At 40.8% G+C, this 21,047-nt stretch overlaps 1 protein-coding gene and 1 long non-coding RNA gene across 3 annotated transcripts in view; one reads left to right on the forward strand and one right to left on the reverse strand.

Annotated features, from left to right (window-relative positions):
• LOC135969412 (uncharacterized) overlaps positions 1-21,047 on the forward strand; it is an 89,971-nt gene that overhangs the window by 66,213 nt on the left and 2,711 nt on the right. The window lies entirely within an intron of this gene.
• Positions 3,406-21,047, reverse strand: part of PLCXD2 (phosphatidylinositol specific phospholipase C X domain containing 2) — a 52,588-nt gene continuing 34,946 nt past the window's right edge. Inside the window, exons 3-4 of one of the 2 annotated variants that reach the window (XM_045385417.2) lie at positions 16,540-16,745; positions 3,406-9,557 (exon numbers count right to left, since the gene is read on the reverse strand). In XM_045385417.2, coding sequence (XP_045241352.1) covers positions 9,398-9,557; positions 16,540-16,745 — 366 coding nt within the window. In that variant the 3' untranslated portion in view covers positions 3,406-9,397. Of the gene's footprint in view, positions 9,558-16,539; positions 16,782-21,047 lie in introns of both variants that reach the window. The other variant, XM_005548191.4, reaches the window with a different exon arrangement.

The following is a 21,047-nucleotide window of genomic DNA, read 5'->3' on the forward strand; positions in this document are numbered from 1 at the left end:
CACATTTTAAGATGATAAATTCCTTGAGAATTTGATGCAAGTTATCGGTCCTCTACCAGAAAAAAGTGCACATACATCTAAAATTGTATGTGTCAGTTTGGGGCATTTCAGCCCCCCTGAAGTAGTCCACTGCCCCTCTGATGTTCACACAGGTAAGTTAGTTCTACACTCACAAGTTTTGGTGGGGGAAGTTTTTGCAAAAGGCAGCTTAATGTTTTCTTCCAGATCTCCTTACACTTCATGGAGGTCCTAGAAACACCTTCTGGAACTGGATTGTGCAAATGCCCAGTGAGGATCAAGGTAGGAAAGTCTCCAGGCTAAAAAGCAGCTCAGTCCTCAGGTTAAACAAAAACCAGCATTCAGTGGCCTCCTTTTACAAGAACATTGCTTCTTATGGCCTTTCTCTACAGGATAAATCCTATTCTTTAGATGCTTAGTTCCTTAGATTAAAGCCATCTGCCTGCCTAAGGCTTCTCTCAATTGCAAGATGCTACTGGACAGAGGCTGACACTGTTGTGGCCTCCTCCCCACCCATGCTGTCCAAAAACACTGCCCAGCTGTGAAAACACCCTGGTCTGACTAGTGCTTTAGTCTCACTGGCACTTATCCAGGCCATCCCGGGTGAGGTTTGAGGCACATGGGCTTTGGCCACTGTCCCTCCCTTGCAACCTCCCACCCTCTCTGAGAATGAAAGGTTTCAAATCTTAAAAATAATAACACTCCTTTGGTCATACCGAGTAGATTTGCAGAGGGATAAACACGATCACGTCTTGCTGATCGGGAAGAATTCCTCAGGAAAAAAAACACAACAAAAATCCAGGACATTCAGGCAACCTGACCTCAGGGATTAACAGAGAAGGAATCAGTTTCAAAGTTGAAGAAATGGAGTTTGCTCTGCGTTTCTTGTTTGTCAAGCTCAGCCATAGATGGGACTCAGTGACTCCATGACCTTTCTTTCCCTAGTTTAAACTGCTCTACAGGACAACACAGAGATAGATTATCTGAGCATGGACTTCCACAGGAAACATAAAAGAAGTTCCTTTATGAAAAACAACAGATAATTTTCTATTCCAAATGGTCGTTTCTTCATGTATTTAGTTAGTAGGAAATATTTAGGAAGAACAAAGTCAAACCCAGTTCTAGGCAAACATGAATGGTACAATTAACTGTATTTTTGTATTCAACCTGGAAAGGATCATAAACTTAGGTCATTCTCATAGCTTTTTCACAGTGGGCTCTTCAAAAAACTTAGATAAATTTATTTTGAAAGGGGACTTTATATCACTATTGAACACCTAGGACTGCCTGCTACAAAGAGAAGGTAACTACAACATAAACACAGTGCGAACAAAATGAGATTAAATGTTAGCTAGATACTATCGCCTTTTTGGTTTTGGTTGATAAGCAAGGGATAGAGAGGTTTCATTACTAAACTGAGAATTCTTTCTTGACTAATCAGGACTGATTAAGTGATTAATGATATTAATGCTATTTAAGGATATGGCCATCTTCCAACTTACATCATCTTGCATACCACCTGTGGCATAAATGCTACATTCTGAGTAATGCATTTTTGGTTCAATAACTCTCCAACTGGTTACACACCAAAATATATATTTCTAAGTATTCCTCCTAAGATATGCCCTAACATATAAATAATCATAATCTTCAGGGATCAGGTCCAGAAATATATATTAATATGAGTACCACCAGATTAGGAAGCTTTCAGAGGTGGAAACCACCAATAGCCAAAGCCCAGGACTTCGTCTCTAGTGCCTTCCTCACACCTACTGTTCTACTTTTTGTCCCTTACAACCATCCCTCTCTCACCTACACACACACAAACACATATACACCCAGAGAGAGAGAGAGAGAGAGAGAGAGAGAGAGAGAGAGAGAGAGAGACAGAGAGATGAATGACCAAGTCTAATCACTCAGCACCATCCAGCTGCCTTGACCTTCCACTACAGAGCCTCAAGAATTTGCCACACAAAGGGCTTTCACATTTTCTTTCACTGTCCAAATTTATATTGACTTACCTCTCATTAATTAGTTCCTGCTAAATCATCTACCAATCAACACAAAGTTTATCATGTTGAAGGGGTCGTTGGGTGCCACTTGAAGGAGGAGGGTGCAAAGTCCCTTATTACTAAGACTAATAGCTACTCTTGAGTATTTACTATGTGCCATGCTCTATGCTAAAATGCTTTCTATGCATTTCCTTATTTTGTCTTCTCAATTACCCTTCGTGGTAGGTATTTTTAGCCCTATCTTCTATGTAGGTAGAGACGTTAATTTGCCTAAGGTTACTCAGCCAGGGTATGGAGTTGAGATAGAAACCCAGGTCTGTGCACTTCTGAAATGCCTATACTTAACTTCTGTGCTAAATAGAATGTTCATAACCTTGTTGTAATATGATAAATTAATCTGTGAATAGATGATATAAAATAATTCATACATAATGTGAGAGCTCCATTGTTACAGAGGCAATGTTTAAATCCAAGTATATGTTCAGAAATTGAGGCAGGCCAGTAGTATCTTTGCAATTGCACCATGCAGGTTATACACACTTTGCTTATGTTTGGACCCAGCCCTATCTACATCATGCAATTTATTATTAAAAACTGCACAGGATTGACTGTAAGTGGTAAAACCAACCAGAGGACAGTATGGTAGATTTACTTAACAATAACTATAAATATAAGTTAAACATTCCGAATATGACTATGTTGTTAAATTGCTATGGTAACTTCAACACTTATAATTATTCTTGCTTACCTGTTTAAACCTTTGACTATATGAAATTAATAGTTACTTAGAATTAATTTGATCTCTGTTAAATTCATACAAAAAAGTCTTACCTCAACCAATTATTTTTGTAGAGGATAGGGGAAACACAGAATTCACTTAAATTAAGTGGTCTTGGATATTCTATTAAAAATAATTAGAAACGAGGAAGATATTGACATCTTTATTGCAGCAGAAGCTGCAGGTCCACCCTTATTTACTCTTTGTATACACAAATATATTATCTCTGCATTGTTTTATTTCTGGGCATTTTAGCAATCACTCAAATTAATGTGGGTAGAGATGGTGGTCATGCGTACAGTGTGGATGTGCATATGGATGTCAATAAGAGCTGGTCTAAGCTTAATGGAAATAACTGAATTGCTAAGGATGAAGCTTGGAAAAGCATGGGGTCAAGGTTGTGTACACATTTCACGCACTGCTCAATCTTGGGGACTGCAAGCACGTTTACTTAATGCAAATATGTGTCAGACATGCTCGAGAGGGTTTTTGTCCAATATTATATAACAAGATGTTTTATTGACACCGAGTTTATAACTCTTTAAAACAAAATTAGAAGTGGACCAATAACAAAATATCATCCAACCAAAGGAAAAGTGCCTGTCAAAACTGTATATTTATTATTAGGGTTAAGCCTATTTAGGTAGTTCAAATCAAATACAAGAGAACACATCAGGTCATCATGTTTTTTTCACTGTTAAAATGAGGTATTCTGGCTTTACAATGTTGTAAGTTGAAGTAAGCAGTTTAATCAAAATTACAAGAAAGAAGACAAAATATATACTTGAACAATCATTTCCTAGGGGTAAAAAGCCAAGTGAAATGTATATGAATAAGATAACTAAGCCACAGAATACATTTCAGAATATCAAGAAGCATATACGCAAAATTTTAATTATAACCTTAAAATTGGTATACTTTATTATTATTATCATTTTACTTCGCAAACAACATGCACCATACTGTAAAACAAACAATACAGGACAAAATATCATATCTATTAGAGCATTTATCAGGGTCACGTATCATCTGAATTGACCAAGACTTATTTTCACTATGACAATTTCTGTATTTTTCTAATTGCTGATCAGTGAGGTTAAGTAGTACAGTTGGCATATACACACAATGAATGCATACACAATCTGTATTTAACACTTATTATTATATTGGGGTATAAATTACTAACTATAATAGCAGCAAGGTACCACTATTTCTAGAATATGTTCTAAGACTTACCATATTGAGACTATAGATTCACGATTGAACTGTTATTAGTGCTATAAACTAATAACAAATGTAAAATTGCAAATGTACAGAGCTACCAAAGGCCTATTTGACTTTTCAAAGTGCTGTGCTTCTTGTTGGGCTTAATGTTTGTGATCAAGCCCCTGCTATTTGAATTAAGTATTGGTCCCAAGTTCTGGGCTCTAATCAGGTATAGTTCTAATGATTGGATGTAGGCTGAGGAGTAGAATAATGCATTTGAAAAGAGTAAGAAGCAATAACCACTGTGATAAGAGTGTATTGGACATCACCGAACACATGTGCCTATCACTGTAAGCTTTGCCAGCATCCTGTGGTTAGCAATAATCAGCAATGATGGAGAATGGCCTGGATACAAAAGGAAAAAGTAGTATTCTATGAAGGAGACGGGAAGGAATGACACAAAATATGCCTCTAGACTACTGACGGGCTTGCCTTGGCAAAGTGTGAGTCTGAATTCCCCCCAAATATAAGGGTAAATATTTATCTAAACTATTTGGCTTAGATATGAGTTTGAAAAGTCCTAAAAAAGTTTTGTTGGAGAACATAATAGAACACTATATTCACTGTAGGGTAGAGAGAGTTTTCTTGAATTATTTGTATAGTGTTTAAGACTGTGATATTTTGAGAAAATCAATTGCATTTTGTAGTGTATTCTTCTGGGTTAGGGCCTGTTCAGGGTTCTAGTGCTATTGGTGTCCCTGTTTCTAAAAGGAAACTGGGGAATACAGAAGCTATGGAGAGTATCCCTTGGGGTAGGTAGTAATGAGCTGTTTGGTATCATTTGAAATTAAGGGTAAAGTTTCTAGCTAAATGACTTATCACTCAAACAGTTCACTCTGTGTGTCCCAAGGCAATGGTTTTAAGTGACAAAGCTATGGTGTCAAATACCAGGCAGCAGCCTGAGGCAGAGGGCCAAGATATCCTGGAACATTAGTGGAACTTAGAAGGCAACCATGTTCTATGCTATGCAAAACAAACTTCCTGTCAGTTAGGATATTTGATGTTATCATTTCTATTCATTTCCTCTTGGCATAACAAGTCTACTTAGCATGTATTGGGAAAGCCCACCTCTCCAGAGCCCACATACATGTGGGCAGATTTCGTTAAGCTCTACGCATTTCATTATATGGATCATCAAAGGTGCCATTCCTAGGTAAGTTCTATCATCCTACGTCACCCTGTTGGGAAATAAGCCCAAGCAGCTGCTCCACCCAAGCTACAGAAGCAAGAATAGCACATCTGCACAGCCCCCAATCATTAGGGACCTTATGTTTTGGGGAGCTAGTCAACCAAGATTTGCAAGTCAGTCAGCACTAAAGTAGCAGACAGCATCTTGAAAGATGAAGGAACCAAGAAAGATTTAGCACACGATCACATGCTCAGCTAACAGAGCGGGGTCTCATGGCTGTGCTCCAATCATTAGCCCACTCTGTTTCTTAGAATCTAACAGTAAAACTTGAAATTAGCTAATAAGAAACATCACACAAACTTCAACTGTGGTATGAACTAAATCTGCAGGACGGACTGGTTTCCTGTAGCTCTTTTACTTCCCAGGAAGTAGTTTCATTTCCATCTGAATTTCTTCTGTTGCTCTACCTTTAGCTTTGTGCTAAGCCTCCTAGCTGGGAGGTAGAATGTCTCATTGGGAAGCACTTTCTGAAAACCAGAGATAGAAAATCCTGACACACCATAAAACTGCATTTAATTCCAGAATACTCTACTACATTGTCTTATTGAGAAGAGACATAATTTCTTTGGATGAATATGAGATCATGTAAAAAGAACTAGGATTCCTAAGATGGATCATTACCTGGGCTCAGATTTTGTGCTTTTCTTTGAGTTTATAATAAAATCCTGGGACTGTGGCTTAACTGCTCTCAGTAATTCAGAGTTTAGATTCACTGCTAAGGAAAATGACTAAACGTAATTACTATTGAGTTTAATACAGCAAATATAAAAACTTTTTTTTGGCATGACCCTCTTGGAGGTCTGCCACTAATTTAAAATTTAATCTTCAATAACTTATTCCCTTCCATTAAGTCCATCTCGACCTCTCTCTCCAATCCTTCTGTATCCATGAAATCATGGTGGTATCTCTAAAAGGTTCAAAGTTCAAGCCTGTAAACACTACTCTAACCGAACTAAAACCTTTGATAGTCCCCTTTGCCACAAAGCCATGGAAATGTGGCTGTGTGGGAAATGGTCCAGGGAGCTCATGAATAGCTTAGTTACATTTCAGAATAAATATGACCTCAAATTCTGTGAAACTAAAGTCCTTTTTGGCTCAATCAAGTAGCTTCTTAGCTGATCTTCAAGTTAGTTCTGAGCAAGTATGAGAGACTTGTTTTGATCTGAAAGGTCTCTAGAACTTGTGAGAATAAGTGATGCGGTTGGGTCACTATTTTATTGTTTGCAGTTGCAGAATGAGTTATGAACCTAAAATCTATTTTCCCTCTGTCCCACATGCCTGAGTTCTCCTATCTGGTCTTATGGTCAAGGAGCAGAAGGCACACATCTTTTACAATATGTTGAGCAACTTCTTCTCGAGTCAGAGATTCTGCCGATGCAAGGTGTTTATCAAGGGAAAACTGTAAATAATCCTCCTATCTCCCAGAACTCTTGTGCAGATTTTTCAAATTGCAAGCAAGGCTGGCAGCTCCAAGCAGCATGAAGGAGCAAGCACCTGCATGCACCATGCAAAGCAGGACTCCGTGCATGCAACCTTGGTACAGTTTTCTGGGCTTTTGTGTCGTGCTTGATGACATTTATCATGCAAACACTGAGGTGCACTTAAATGTTAAAACCGAAGTGAAGTGCAACCATATATTTAAGAACTAAAGGACAAAATCATGTAAACATTTCAAGGAACAGTCAGCAGCCCTTGGATGTTACTGGCATCCTGTGTAGATACTTGTCAACACACCTGACCTCATAGCACCAAACACCTGGACAAAGCCGAGGCTCAAATAAAACAGAGAACAGTAATTCTCCTCTTGCCTCCTTATCTCTTTGCCAAGTAACAAAGGGTAAAAAGTGGGGAAATGATCTAGCCCCTAGCAATTGACCAAAAATTAAAAACAAAAGCAAAATGAAACAACAAAAAAAAATAAAAACCCTGAGGGTAGACCAGGGATTTCAGAGCTTGTCATGAGGGTTTAGCATCAGAATTGAAGGAAAGTTTAGAAAGCAAGGGAACACACTTTCTTACTCTTATGCACAGAAGGCCCTACAGAATTTGACATTATTTCAGAAAATCCTTTGAGGAGGGGTTCAAATGCAAAAAAAGGAAAGTTCAACCAGATTTTCCCAGAGGCATTTCTATTATGACCTCCTCAAGGTGTGCAAGCTAAAAGCGAGGGCTTAAATTATTTTACAGAAAGTATAGGGTGGAAGACCAAGAGTCGGGGGTGTGCATGTGCTTTTAGTAGCTCACCTAGGACACCCCTCTCTGCAAGCAACATGCAAAATCCATCTATGGGCATCAAAAGACAGAAACAGGAAACTGCTAGAAGAAGAGTCTGACAATCTTTATAAATGCATACATCCATTCGGGACTCCATGTTTATATTTCCTTCTTAAGAATCCAGAAGCTGCCACTTCCTTAGGGATTCTCAGATGGTGCTGAGGAGCAGAAAAGTGCACACACTTCCATGCCTAGTTTTCTTTCTAGGTCCTTTCTTTTCACCACTCTTCTGGAGGGTCTACTTATGAACGAATAGTTCTTCACGACCCATTTTATCTTCATTCATGGGCATGGCTTGGTAGTGACTTCTCAGATCTAGGCCACATCCACACATGTATACTGTCCCCAAGAGGACTGGGGGAGCCAGGACATGAACAACAGAGTCAGGGGTCACTCACAGCCCTGAGATGCATGGTCCTGTTCAGGAGAGAAAGACCATAGCAGCATCTATCCTGGATAAGAAAAGTGCAGTAAGCTCCTGTGTGAGTGCTCTTGATGTAAGAAGCACGGCAGATATTTAATGTATTAATAAATAAATAAATAAATAAATAAGTCAATCAAAACACAAGAGGGCCCCTTTATAGATAAGCACCTCTTATCAATTAAAAAAAAAAAACCCCTCTTGAGTTTCAAAGCCCTCATGCAGTAGTGATTGGTAGGCTCAAAACAACCTGCAGAAAGTAGAACCATCAAGAGAAGGACTGGAAATGTTCCAGCACTAGGTATTTATCATCACTTGGTGACACACGAGTCATCCCAAATATCCCCGAGGTAGTCTTGTTTTCAAGGAGTTACAGAATGGCTCCAAACCCACTTGGAGCTTCCTCCTTTAATGCCATTGCACTTTCCCATGCATCCTGCACCTGCTTCCATGGTGCCACAGATAAGGTGCCCTCCACTTCGCGTTGTGTCCCACAGCGCAGACCTGAGTCCTAGGCAGACAATAATAAAATGCAATTCCAAGATCAGGCTTGAAAACCCCACTGCAAAGAGGACTTTGCCAAAATGATGCAGGTGCTCTACCTGGCAGGCATTCTGGAAAAGCTGTAGAATTAAATAAAAGATATCAGGCATGCAACAAACATGTATGTCTATCTCTTGTTGGGCCCCATGCTGAAAAGATCTTCCACCATTGTTCTTTTCACTTTTAAGAAGGGGCCAAAAGAAATAGAAAGGAATCCAAGTTTTAAAACTGGGAAGCATATTTCTGATACTAAGGGTAGTATGCACTGTTTATCTGAAGAATGAAGGTGACCAGTTACCAGCATACGCTATGCAAGAACAGCTTGTGTTTGAAACATCTTAGTGATAAATGAGTCCTACTCTCAGAGAAGTGGTGACATCCAACAATCCTAGAGAGAACTGGTGCTTGGCTCTTTTCCCCCTCAGAGCCCCAGGCTGATGTTAGCTCCACCCCGATAGTGGTCCACACCTGCAATGAGCCAGTCTTTTTCACCAGGAATGTGTTTCTGGTTCCACTTTCTCACTGGCTCAAACACAGCACCCCAGAAGACAATAGGGAGCAGGGCCAATTAGGGGGACACTCAATACCCCAATGGGTCCTAGAGATCCTATTTCCAAATTCCATTCACCACCATAAGCCACTGGGGAGGTCCTGACCTTGGTCACATGAAGCATGCTTTCTTCCCTTGGACTTAAGTTTTTTAAAAAGTCTCATTTGGGAAAAATGCAATTAATAGCCCTGTAATTTTATCTAAATGGCCCTGTGAGGAAGGGAGAAAAAGAAGCCTTCTTCCTCTTACTTCACCATCACTGCCCAGGGGCCATCCGAACAGAACATCCTTCAGAACTCTACCCTGGATCAACAAATTCAACATTAAGGTTAAATTAAAAATTAAATCAGCATTTAGCTAGAGCTGTGTCCTCCTGTAGGAGGTCATTCAACTTGATGACAGTCGCAGCAAAGTCCACCAGGTCCACGAAGTCAGACGTGATGATGTTGACACCCATGGCTCCAGGTTTCTGAGTTTTCACCCAGTCCAGGATGGCAGGAAGATTCCTATACAGAGGAAAGTGTTGGAGGAAGAGAGTGGATACAGTACAGCTTAGAAGGACTTCTCCAGACAGGGACATAAAACATTTCCCTTAATATAACAAAAGTATGTTAATAAGAGCACAAGCTTTCAGAGGTATTTCCATTTAAGCTTTATATCTCCTTCAGGGATGAAGTGCTCTCTATTCCATTACAAAATTACACTTTCCAGGGTTTCCCTGCCGGAAGAGGAGATTATTTGCTTCAAGCATCAAAGAAATACCACGTCAACAGGAACTTGAAAAACTAAGATCAGGCCAAGTGCGGTGGCTCACACCTGTAATCCTGGCACTTTGGGAGGCTGAAGCAGGTGGATCACTTGAATCCAGGAGTTTGAGATCAGCCTGGGAAACGTGGTGAAATCTTGTTTCTGAGGAGGGGGAGTCACCCGAGCCTGGGAGGTCGAGGCTGCGGTTAGCCAAGATCTGCACTCCAGTTGGGTGACAGAGTGAGACTCTGTCTCAAAAAAACAAAACAAAACAAAACAAAAAACCAGAAAAAGAAAAGAAAAAGAAAAACTAAGACCAAGAGCCTTAGTTTTAATGGGTTCTTTAATTTTTTTCATCATGAAAATATTCAGACATATGGCAACGCTGGAAGAATTTTGCAGCAAATATATCCACCACCTAGATCCCACCATTAACTATACTTGCTTACTACGTATCTATCCATCAATCTGTCATTATCCTTCCATCAGTCCATCTTGTATTTTTGACATGTTCCAACTGCAAGCATCTATACACATTTCCTAAGTACTTCAGCATGCATATGATTAACTGGAGTTCAATATCTGTTTTTAATTTGTTCTTCTTTTAACATAAAGTTTACACTCAATAAAATTCACAGATCTTAATGGTACACTTGCCAAGTTTTGACAAATACATACACATAATTCAAACTCATATCAAGGTATAGAACATAACTGGTACTCCAGAAAGTTCCTGCAAGCGCCTTCCTCATCAACACCTGCCCCATCCTCCCTGAGGCAACAATTACACTGATTTTTTTTCCACTGTAGATTAGATTCGCCTGTTTTAAAACTTCATATAAGCCATGAAAAATATATTATTTCATGTGAGTTTTCACTTGGCATAATTGTTCTGAAATTCATCCATGTTGCTGCATGTATCAGTGGTTCGCTGTCTTTTAAAATCAACGTAGAGAATTCCATTGTATGTATATATTGCAGTTAGTTTATCCATTTTCCTACACTGGCTGGACGGACACTTGGGCTATTGCCAGTTTTTTGGATATTATGAGTAAAACTGTTATCTGTTCAATTCTCTTACTCATTTTTTCATTTTCTTTTAAAAAATTGTTGAGTTGTAGAAGTTATTTATATAGCCTAGATACTGGTCTTTTGTCAGATGTATTTTGTGAATATTTTCTCCTAGTCTATAGCTTGTCTGTCAGTTTTCTCAGTGACATATTTTGATGAGCCAAATTCCTTAATTTTATGGATTCTAGTTTGTCCATTTTTTTCTTTTATGGCTTCTGTGATCTAAGAACCACTTAAGTTCACTCTCAATTTACAAACATATCTATGTTTTCTTCTAAAAGCTTTATGGTTTTTAGCTTAGGTTTAGCTCTAAGAACCATCTCAAATTGATTTTTGTATATGGTATAAAGTAGGAGGTCAAAGCTTACTTTTTTCATATGGATATACAGTTATTCAATCACTAAGTATGGCTTCTTAATAGACCAATATTTAATCAGTTGTCTCACTGATGGTCTTTCAGTCTCATTTTATTAATCAAAGGCTTCCTAGGTAACAGCCAATTGTTTAGTGACATAAATGAATAATGAAAATTCAGTGTGATCATTTCTGCATTAGTAGAAAGTATAAACTACCACAGGCAGCGTAGAGAAGAAAGCAATAAAGTGTACTCACAGTTTACATCATAGTAAAAACAGCTCAATACATACTCAGTAGGCTGAGAATGCTTTAAGGAAGACAAAAAAAAACTAGGGCTCAAGTTTTGGTTAAGGAATTAGAGATTTTTTAGGAAGATCTGGTCTAGGTCAAAAATGAGAATAAGTAAAGTTAATTATCTTAATTGGCCACTTTCTCTTCTTTGGGTACCCCTCTCTTTGACTGTCATCCTCTCTTCCTTCTCTCCCTCGATGCTGCCTGCCCTTCTTTCATCAGCACATATCTTGACTCCCCAGTTTTCCAGACAGCCCAGTTCAGACCTTGGTAGCATTTTGTCCTTCTCCACTTTCTTTTTCTCCTACCGTAACAACTATAATCAGTCCTGGGTCTCCTCCCTCTCTCAGTGGACTCTACAATCAGCCACGGGCTAAAACACATATCATAAATCCATCTATCTATCTATCTTTTTTTTTTTTTTTTTGAGACAGAGTCTCGCTCAGTCGCCCAGGCTGGAGGGCGGTGGCATCTCGGCTCACTGCAAGCTCTGCCTCCCGGGTTCCCGCCATTCTCCTGCCTCAGCCTCCCAAGTAGCTGGGACCACAGGTGCCCGCCACCACGCCCAGCTAATTTTTTATATTTTTAGTAGAGTTAGGGTACACCGTGTTAGCCAGGATGGTCTTGATCTCCTGACCTCGTGATCTGCCCGCTTTGGCCTCCCAAAGTGCTGGGATTACAGGCGGAAGCCACTGCGCCTGGCCTATATTTTTATATTAATAGCTGATTATTACTTAATAGACCACCCTCCCAGGGGTACTTCCATTTTGAACGGGGACTCCTGAAGACTTAATCATCTCAGTATGACTTTAGCTTACTGAAGTTGGTGGTCCCTCTGCCTCTCCCTCTAAAATGGAGATAATAATGCTTCATACAGATTTTTGGGGAATTAAACAAAATAATACATGTAAAGTGTTTAGAAGAGTTCCTGTGATATGGTAAGTGTGGTAAAAAAAAAAAAAAAAAAAGAGGGGGGGAAGGAATCATAACTGGAAGAGTGAGGTAGAAATATTTGGTGGCTGGGGGTAAGAAACTACACCTTAAAGAGGTCACATCCTACTGCTTAGGTGACAACATGTTGTGGTTTGGAAATGAGAAGCTGCAAATACAGACTTCCTTAAAGATAGACCAATGACCCACACCAATGACACAGTAGTACTGATCAGGCCTGATAGATTCAAGACTTCATTTTAAAAACCCGAGTCAGTGTTGAAGTATGAGGTGCAGGCGCCCTCTGCTGGTCCTCACCGGGAGATGAGCCTTGAAGGCTTGGCCAACTCCAGCCACTGCAGCCAGAGCCTCCTCACATTGGAGGATCCCTGGAGCCTGAGCAGAGAAATGTGGTGAAAGGTATGTACCTGTGGTTTCCGGTGACAAAGAGCTCTGTGTCAGCTTCGGGTAGCATGTGTCAACCTTCTCCAAGGCAAGGATCAAATAATCAGGATTAAGTACAAAGAAGGGGAAATGCAGAACCCACTGTGAAGAGGAGCTACTTTATTTTCTCAACTCTTGGTATTTATCAGGACAAGGGATCTGTGCAAAAGGTTGAACCTGACAGTGCTGACAGGCCTGTGAGGCAACAGTTCCCATGGATGGCAGAGCAGGAGGTTAAAAACTTCCCTTTGACCTTGGGGCCCAGCTGGGAACCAGGGTGGTCCATGGTGTTCCCGGGTATCTTTACAAATAGGGATAGCACGTCTGTTTTGTGCCAGCCACTGTGGCTGGCATTTTCATGTTAAGGCTACAATCTGATGAGGTATTATTAATCCTGTTTAACTGGTGAGAAAACCACAGCTCAGAGACCTCAGAAAACTTGTCCAAGGCCACCCTGTTGCTCAGGGACTGCATTGGTTTGCTAGGGCTACCATAACAAAATATCACACACTGGTTGGCTTAAATGACATAAATGTATTTTCTCTTGTTTTACAAGTTGGACATCCAAGATCAAAGTGTCGTCAGATTTTTGTTTCTCCTGATGCCTCTGTCCTTGGCTTGCAGACGGCCGCCTTCTTAATTGCATTCTCACATGGCCTTTCCTCTGTGAACACACATCTGTGGTGTCTCTTTGTGTGTCTAAATTTCCTTTTCTTTTAAGGATACCAGCTAGAATGGATTAGGGCTCACCCTAACATCCTCGCTTTGACTTAATTACCTCTTTAAAGACCGCATCTGCAAAGGTAGCCACATTCTGAGGTAACCGGGAGTTGGGACTTCAATATGTGAACTTGGGGATGGCGGGGATGGGACGGGGCACAAAACAACGCACCCTGGAACAGGGAGCATGTCAGGCTGCACTCTCAGGCCTTCTGATTTCAGTCCATGTTCCCTTCTGGAGTTCATGGATGCTCTGTCCTCAGGCTGAGGCAAAGCATTTTCATTTGATTTCAGTGGGAATGCCATGAACCTGAATTTCAGGTTTCTATAAGTCTGGAAGAAACCACCATGGAAATTAAGTCAGGTGGCTGTATTTCTTTGGCTTCCTTCTATGGTGTTGAACCAAAATGAACAAGATCTTAGCTCCAAAGTTTATTGAAGAGTTAGGGGGTTACATCCCTGCCGAGAAACCACCTCTACATTTGTAAGAAAACATACCCTGTCTTTTTCTTCTTGGTTTCAGCTGACCACCAGTGCCAGAGACCAGTTGTTAGGACAGACCCTCTGGGTATTGGTACACAGGGGAAGGTCCTATGTTTGTTCAACAGCCCAGAGGAAATGACAGCCACACTCTGCACCGGCCTTTTGGAACAAACTCAACCAGAGCTGTATTTTCCCCCTTCAGTTGATATGCAGGGCTAGGAATGCATGATGCATACTTGTAATATTCTTACGGCCGGCAGGGGGTGAGATGCCAAAGAAAGTATCTTTCCAAGCCTGGGGACATCGGCTTGCTGCTACCAGCAGTGCAAGGGCTCTGGCATAGTAGGATCCCTTGGCTTTGGGCGCATGCCAGCATCATTATCTCTCATCATAAAGGAAAGAGCCAATGTGTCACTTGCAGCCAGATTAGAGTTTTAGGAATGTACCGGTATGAAAAGCTTTGTGACATTGTGGGTTACCAGTTGTAACCTGTGAGATATTACCAGATTCAGATTCAGGTACTAATAAGACAACTTCAGACCTGTGGAGCAGAAAAGAATAAGCAGGAAAATATGCGGTATCCAAGTCAGTGTCCAATGCTGAAAAGGGCAGTGGTCTGACGGTCAGAAGGCCAGAGTCTGAGAGGCATTCTTGACTTTTACTAGCTGTATGGATTGGGGTCACTTAAGCTCCCTGAATCCCATCTAAAGAGGGGATGATAATATGCTGTAGACAATGTGCCATCCTAGAGGCTGACTTAAGAATCAAATGAGGGGAGGGGGGAGGGGGGAGGGATTGCATTGGGATTTATACCTGATGTAAATGACGAGGTGATGGGTGCAGCACACCAACATGGCACAAGTATACATATGTAACAAACCTGCACATTATGCACATGTACCCTACAACTTAAAGTGTAATAATAATAAATAAATTAAAAAAAAAAAGAATCAAATGAAATCATCTGCAAAAAGGCATTTGATAATCAGAATATAGTGTACAGATATAACTTATCTTTAGTTTTCTAAATACTCCCTCTCCCTTATTAGTATTGCTGTCTGCACAGACTTCTTTACAGTGGTATTTCACATTGCTTTATAGAAATTTTCATGCCAGTTTCTGCTGCTAGACTGTGAGTTTCTTGACAGCAGACAGTATACTATTCACCTTGAATCTTTGTACCTAGCTCTTCCTAGGTACTCAATGTTTGTTGACTGAATATATAAATAATGTTGATCTACAAATATACCAGAGGCACGAGGAAAACAGTGTGGATACACGAACATATATTATTAAAACAATAAAGCTTCTAATTCGGGATCTTTCAAAGAGATAGAGTACTGGTTTATAAAATTCACTTTTTCAAGTTCAGCATAACGAATTCAGTCAAGACTTAGTAGAGCCACACAGAAAAGACTTTCTGGTTTTGTCCATGGTTGACATAATCGGGAGCTCTCACAAAGAAAGAAAAATCCAGTCCTGCTCTCTAAACTCCTGCTAGGTGAACTGCTGTTACCTGAACTCATGTTACCTAAACTCTGGACCAAATAAATAGAAACATGTTTTTGGATGAATCTTCCATTATCTGAACTCTGTTCATCAACCTGAAACTCAGGGACCAGACTGATTCTTGTAAATATCTTTTGCTACCCAAACCTATTAGCTTTCTCAGCTTGGATTGCAAGGGATTCCCTGTTATCCAAATGTATTTATAACATTCCTTTTATATTTATACATATACACATATACATGTACAGGTACATAGACACACACATACACATACTCACATATATGTGCACACACACACACAAACATGCATACAAAGAAACCATCCTTTTTCTGGAGCACATGTATCATTCATTGGTGTCCAGGATAAGGAACACCATCTGATACAAAATTCCTGAAGCTTCTCCTACCTAATTGTACAGCCAGGCTCCATTCTGCCCTGAGGAAGTATTTGAAGCTACAGCATGGGCATGGTGGGTGGCATCCTAAGCTGCTTCTTCAGTGACTTATGGTCACCAAGGAAAGGAGAACAAATTCTTGAAGGGCCAGCTCTGAATCCTTAGCACCTAGGACAGCGGTCTACATTTAATGCTTCTTAAATGAGTGCCTGGACCAGCTGCTAGGCATAGGCAGGACCACATGTGGCCAGGTGCCAGTAATGAACAGACGTGGTGTTGGCTCACTGTGCTTTGCCTTATAGCAAAATTTAGAGAGTACAGTATTTATGGTATGATGTGTACTTATGAACAAAGTGTTTAGAGATCCTTTGTTAATACAATCCACCTCAACTGCATGGTTTTCTCAAATATAAAGATTTTGCTTGTTTTGTTGTTTTTCTAAATCCTCAGACTACATGACTTTGTTGCTATTTACTCAGAATAGGATCAAGATAAATGCTTTTTAAAAAGCTTTCCTTGTAGGGTGGAAGCAAATTCTTACCTATGAACCAGCGTGTTCTTGAGGCCCCCAACCAAGCCCCGGGCGATGGTCTTCACTCTGGGGGTGAGGATCGCTTGGGAGACGTGGAAGGAGCCTCGTGGGGCCCGCTCACTCAGAGTGGTCTCCAAGAAGAGGATTAGTTTGCGCACACTTGTGGTGTTTGCCCAGGGCGCTGGAATCTTCTTTCCTGGCCACAGGAAGGGATACTGCTTGTAGAAGGGACAATGGTAGAAAGTAAGAACCTGAAATATTCAAAACACAAAAAGGAGAGCAATCCATAAAAATGCTGAATGTTAACTCCTTCATTTTACATGGATTGCTAGGAAAAAGGCAAGAAAATATAATCATATGTGGAAAGTCAAGAACTGTTTATATTAATATATATTTTTAGGAAATCAGCAAAGATTTACAGAGCACTTGCCATATGTCTGACTCAAAAATTCTTAACTTTTTTTTAGCATAAATGCCTTTGGAAGTATACTAAAATCATGGGCTCCCTTCTCAGAATCACATTTTAAATGAATGCATAAAATATACAGGATTACAAAGAAAATCTATGATATGGAAATATAGCAAACAATATATTAAGTAAGTTTGTAATAAATTAATGTATGTGCTGCATGATAAATGCATTCAATAGACATATTTTGTTGTATAAGTCTAATAAGTCCAGTAACTGAGTTAGTGATGAGCACAAGTGGTATCTCGGATACCTGCGATAACCGAAATGTGAGACGGACGCATCTAGGGAGATAAATATCAGGCAGGGCGAAGATTGCTGTGGGTCACCGCCTGCCCTCATAATCAATGGGTATACTAACTTTCAGTTCAATTTTAGTAAAAATGAATATGTACTTTGTTTCCCATCCAAATTTAAAGACTTCTTAAATTCTACCCTCATATCCCCCGGGGAAGCTTTGGACCTCAGGCTGAGAACTCTCAGACCGAGCAACAAGTGCTGTCTAGAAGTTATGTCTCCTGTAACTACAAAATTGACAGCTTTTGGAGTTGAAAGGCAAACACTGAACTAATTTGTGGGTAAACAGACTTTCGATCGTGTGTGCTGGCTCTGCCTGGAACTGCCCTTCCCAGGAGAGTGGGGAGCGTGCCACTTGAGTCAGGGGAGACTTTGCAGAGGCAACTGGTCTCCACAGAGACCGCTCAGGATGGTGGTGATGTTGAAAATAATTAGCAAGCTACATCCACAGCATTAATTAGTTTCTGGGAGGCAGCTGTGGGATAGGAAACTGCTATTTTGATCGTCCCAATTCAGAGCTCTGCTGTGAAGGTTTCTAAAGGAATATATTTTTCCCTGTCCCAGGCACTAGTGATCTTTTCCTGGAGGAATGCCCTGCACATGCTCACGAGGCCTGGACTGCCATCCCCGGATAGCTGGCCACAGAGGGTAATCCTCCAGGCACCCGAGAACAAGAGGTCTGGATGTCAGCCTCATTTCCGGTGTGCATTTAGCTCGTGACTAAGGTGCCTGACTAACTGCTCCCCGAGGCCCAGAGCTGGGGTGCACCAGGCTGGTTGCACTGAACTGGGTAATGGCTGTTCTTGTTGTTTTTAATGGTTTTGAGTCATGTCTGACTGCTAATGACGTCTGTGGTAAACGCAGTGTGTTAATGAGGTTAATCACAGGCTCATGATAAGCAGATTGCCTGGGGGAAGGGGAGGATTTCCTTGTAGCGGTGTAATTGACCAGGTGGTAAGGCTGGGGGCTGTGAGGAAAGCCGTCCTGTGCAGTGGACGTGGGAGAGGTGGGAGGTGGTGCGGTCCTGTGACAGGACCTGCTAGACATGCCCTGTGCCTGCTGCCTGCCCCTGGGCTGCATGTCAGGGAACGAGAGGACTGTGCCATTCTTTACTCTGCCTTGGAAAAAGTGCATAAAGCACAAATTATCCAAAAGGGTCTTTATGCCTTTCTCCAAGAGCCTTCTTGAGCAATCTGACTCTAAAGGTTACAGGGAGAATTTCTGTTTACAGGGGGAGGCTGGCCTTGCAAACCAACTCTCACTCTACAGGTGACTCTCACTCAGGGCCTGTGTTTCACACCTGCCCCCCGCCCCCAACTCTGCCTGCTGTGTTTTTCTCTGAAATACTCTCCCCTCTAGCTCAGTGGTTCATGTTCAGTTTTTCTCTTGAGACTCAGATTAAAAATCTCATTTCCTTCAAGAATGATTCCTTGACGGACCTCCTCTTATTTTGGTCATTCTTTTACTTGGAACCTCTGGGATACAGACTTAATGCTACGTTCTACTTTTCAACTGATTTATTACAAAATCCCCTTCTTCATATAGTACAGAACATTTGAGGCACTTTTATCGTGCAATTGTCTGTCAGTTGTTTTGTATTCTCTAGTGTTATGTACTCTTACCATTTCATTAAGATCCTAAATACTTCCAAGATGTAGATTAAATCTTCCAACTCATTGTACCCTCAAAACCCATAGCCACTAATGTACAAATAAATATATACCTATGATGTAATTGCATGTTAAGTAAATGAAATTTGACTGAATGGTAGCATACTTCTTTCTACTAAATTGTAGTAATAAAATATGCAGGGGGTTACATGTGAGGCAGCTCATTACATGAAGAATATTTAAAGTTTAACTCTGCCCTGGCAGTAGCAGGGATGACTGGTGCCTCTGTTTGAAATCTCTTTGTTTAGCTTTTTTTTTTTTTTTTGAGACGGAGTTTCACTCTGGTCGGCCAGGCTGGAGTGCAATGGCATGATCTCAGCTCCCTGAAACATCTGCCTCCTGGGTTCAAGCCATTATCTTGTCTCAGCTTCCTGAGTAGCTGGGATTACAGGTGCATGCCACCATGCCCAGCTAATTTTTGTATTTTTAGTAGAGATGGGGTTTCACCATGTTGGCCAGGCTGCTTTTGAACTCCTGACCTCGGATGATCCGCCTCGGCCTCCTAAAGTGTTGGGATTATAGGCATGAGCCACTACGCCCGGCCTGTTTCGCTTTTAAGAAGAGATGTGGCAGGAATAACAAGGGAAAGAAAGGAGTACAGGGGGATCTTAAGATTTAAACTGATGATGCTCTCCCTTTTTTCTGAGATATCATCACAGTGTCTTTCTTTCATAACTTTAGAAGTATTTGTAGTTGGATAATACGGTTAAAAAACTGCCTAAAAAACTATGATAGATCATCACTCTACTGTTAGAAATTCACTGCCTGCACTATTCTTTATTCCTGAAGATACCCGTTACTCCTGCAGATTTGTAAGCAGTTTACTATGCAATATGTCAACCCTTCTCAATCCTGGCCGTGTATAAAATTATATCTGTACTCACATTTCACCTTACAGAATCCCCAAATTCCAAAGCTCTCCATCCCTTTCTCCCATTCTGCTAATTCTCTGAGATCTTCTGATAATAGCAGCTCATTAATAAAAGCCATGTATTTCATTAGCCTAATATACAACACCAGTTCTGAGAAACACCAATGTGCCTAAATACCCCTCGGGGAGCATGAGAAGCTGTAGGAACTCTGGAAAGCCAGAAAGAATGTGACTGGATCCTGGTTCTCACTAACCAGGATTTTTAAATTTGCCCATTTTTTTCTTGGGCGAGTTACTTAGTGTGTCCATACCTCAGTTTCCTCATCTGTAAAATGGAGACAATAACAAAGTACCCATCTCATGGTGTCACTGAGAAGATCAAATGAGTTAATCCATGTACCTAGCTCATTGTAAAGGTCCAATAAACGTTAGTTGTTGTTACTATTATCTCATATTGTAAGAGAGAAATTCCACTGGGAAAAACGTCTCTCCAAGTTAGACATGAACAGATATAAACTTACTCTTATGGGATAGATATGTGATAAATATTTAGCAAAATATCACTTACAAAAGTCTTAGTGGAGAAACTGGTTTAGATAGATTTTAGCAGATACTAAGAGTTAACTCGTGAAGCCTCTATGGTGTCAAAGACATTTAGAACTTCTCAGGGTGTGCAAAAACAACTTGGTAGTTCCAGTTATTCAGGCCAAGCCTGGGAATCATCCTTGAATCCTCACATTCTTTCGTACCTCAAATTGCGTCCATTAGGAAACCCCATCGCCTCTATCTTCTGACAGATGCAAAATCTGACCACTTGCCACTAACAGTCTCACTGGGTTCGTTACTTCTGCCGGATCCCCTTGCCTTGGCCTCTTCCTAGCACTGCAACCTGAGAGATCTGATTAAGACCTAAATCAGGCCACAACATCCTGTGCCAGAACTCTCCTCGCTTAGAGTAAGTGAAGGCAAGGGTCTTCACAGGGCCTTCTAGGCTCACATGACCACCAGTCACCTCTTTGACCTCCTCTCACTGCTCTGTCATCACCTGCTGTCCAGCCACACCGCATGCTCCCTTTCCTCAAAGATGGCAGGGACACTCCTGCTTTTGGGCCTCTGCACTGGCTGCTTCTTCTGCCCCCAAATATGCATGTGATTAACCCCTTCAAATGTCATTTTTTTCAATGAAGGTTCTCCTGATCAACCTTTTAAA

This window comes from Macaca fascicularis, chromosome 2 (assembly GCF_037993035.2).
Source record: "Macaca fascicularis isolate 582-1 chromosome 2, T2T-MFA8v1.1".
Lineage (NCBI taxonomy): Eukaryota > Metazoa > Chordata > Mammalia > Primates > Cercopithecidae > Macaca > Macaca fascicularis.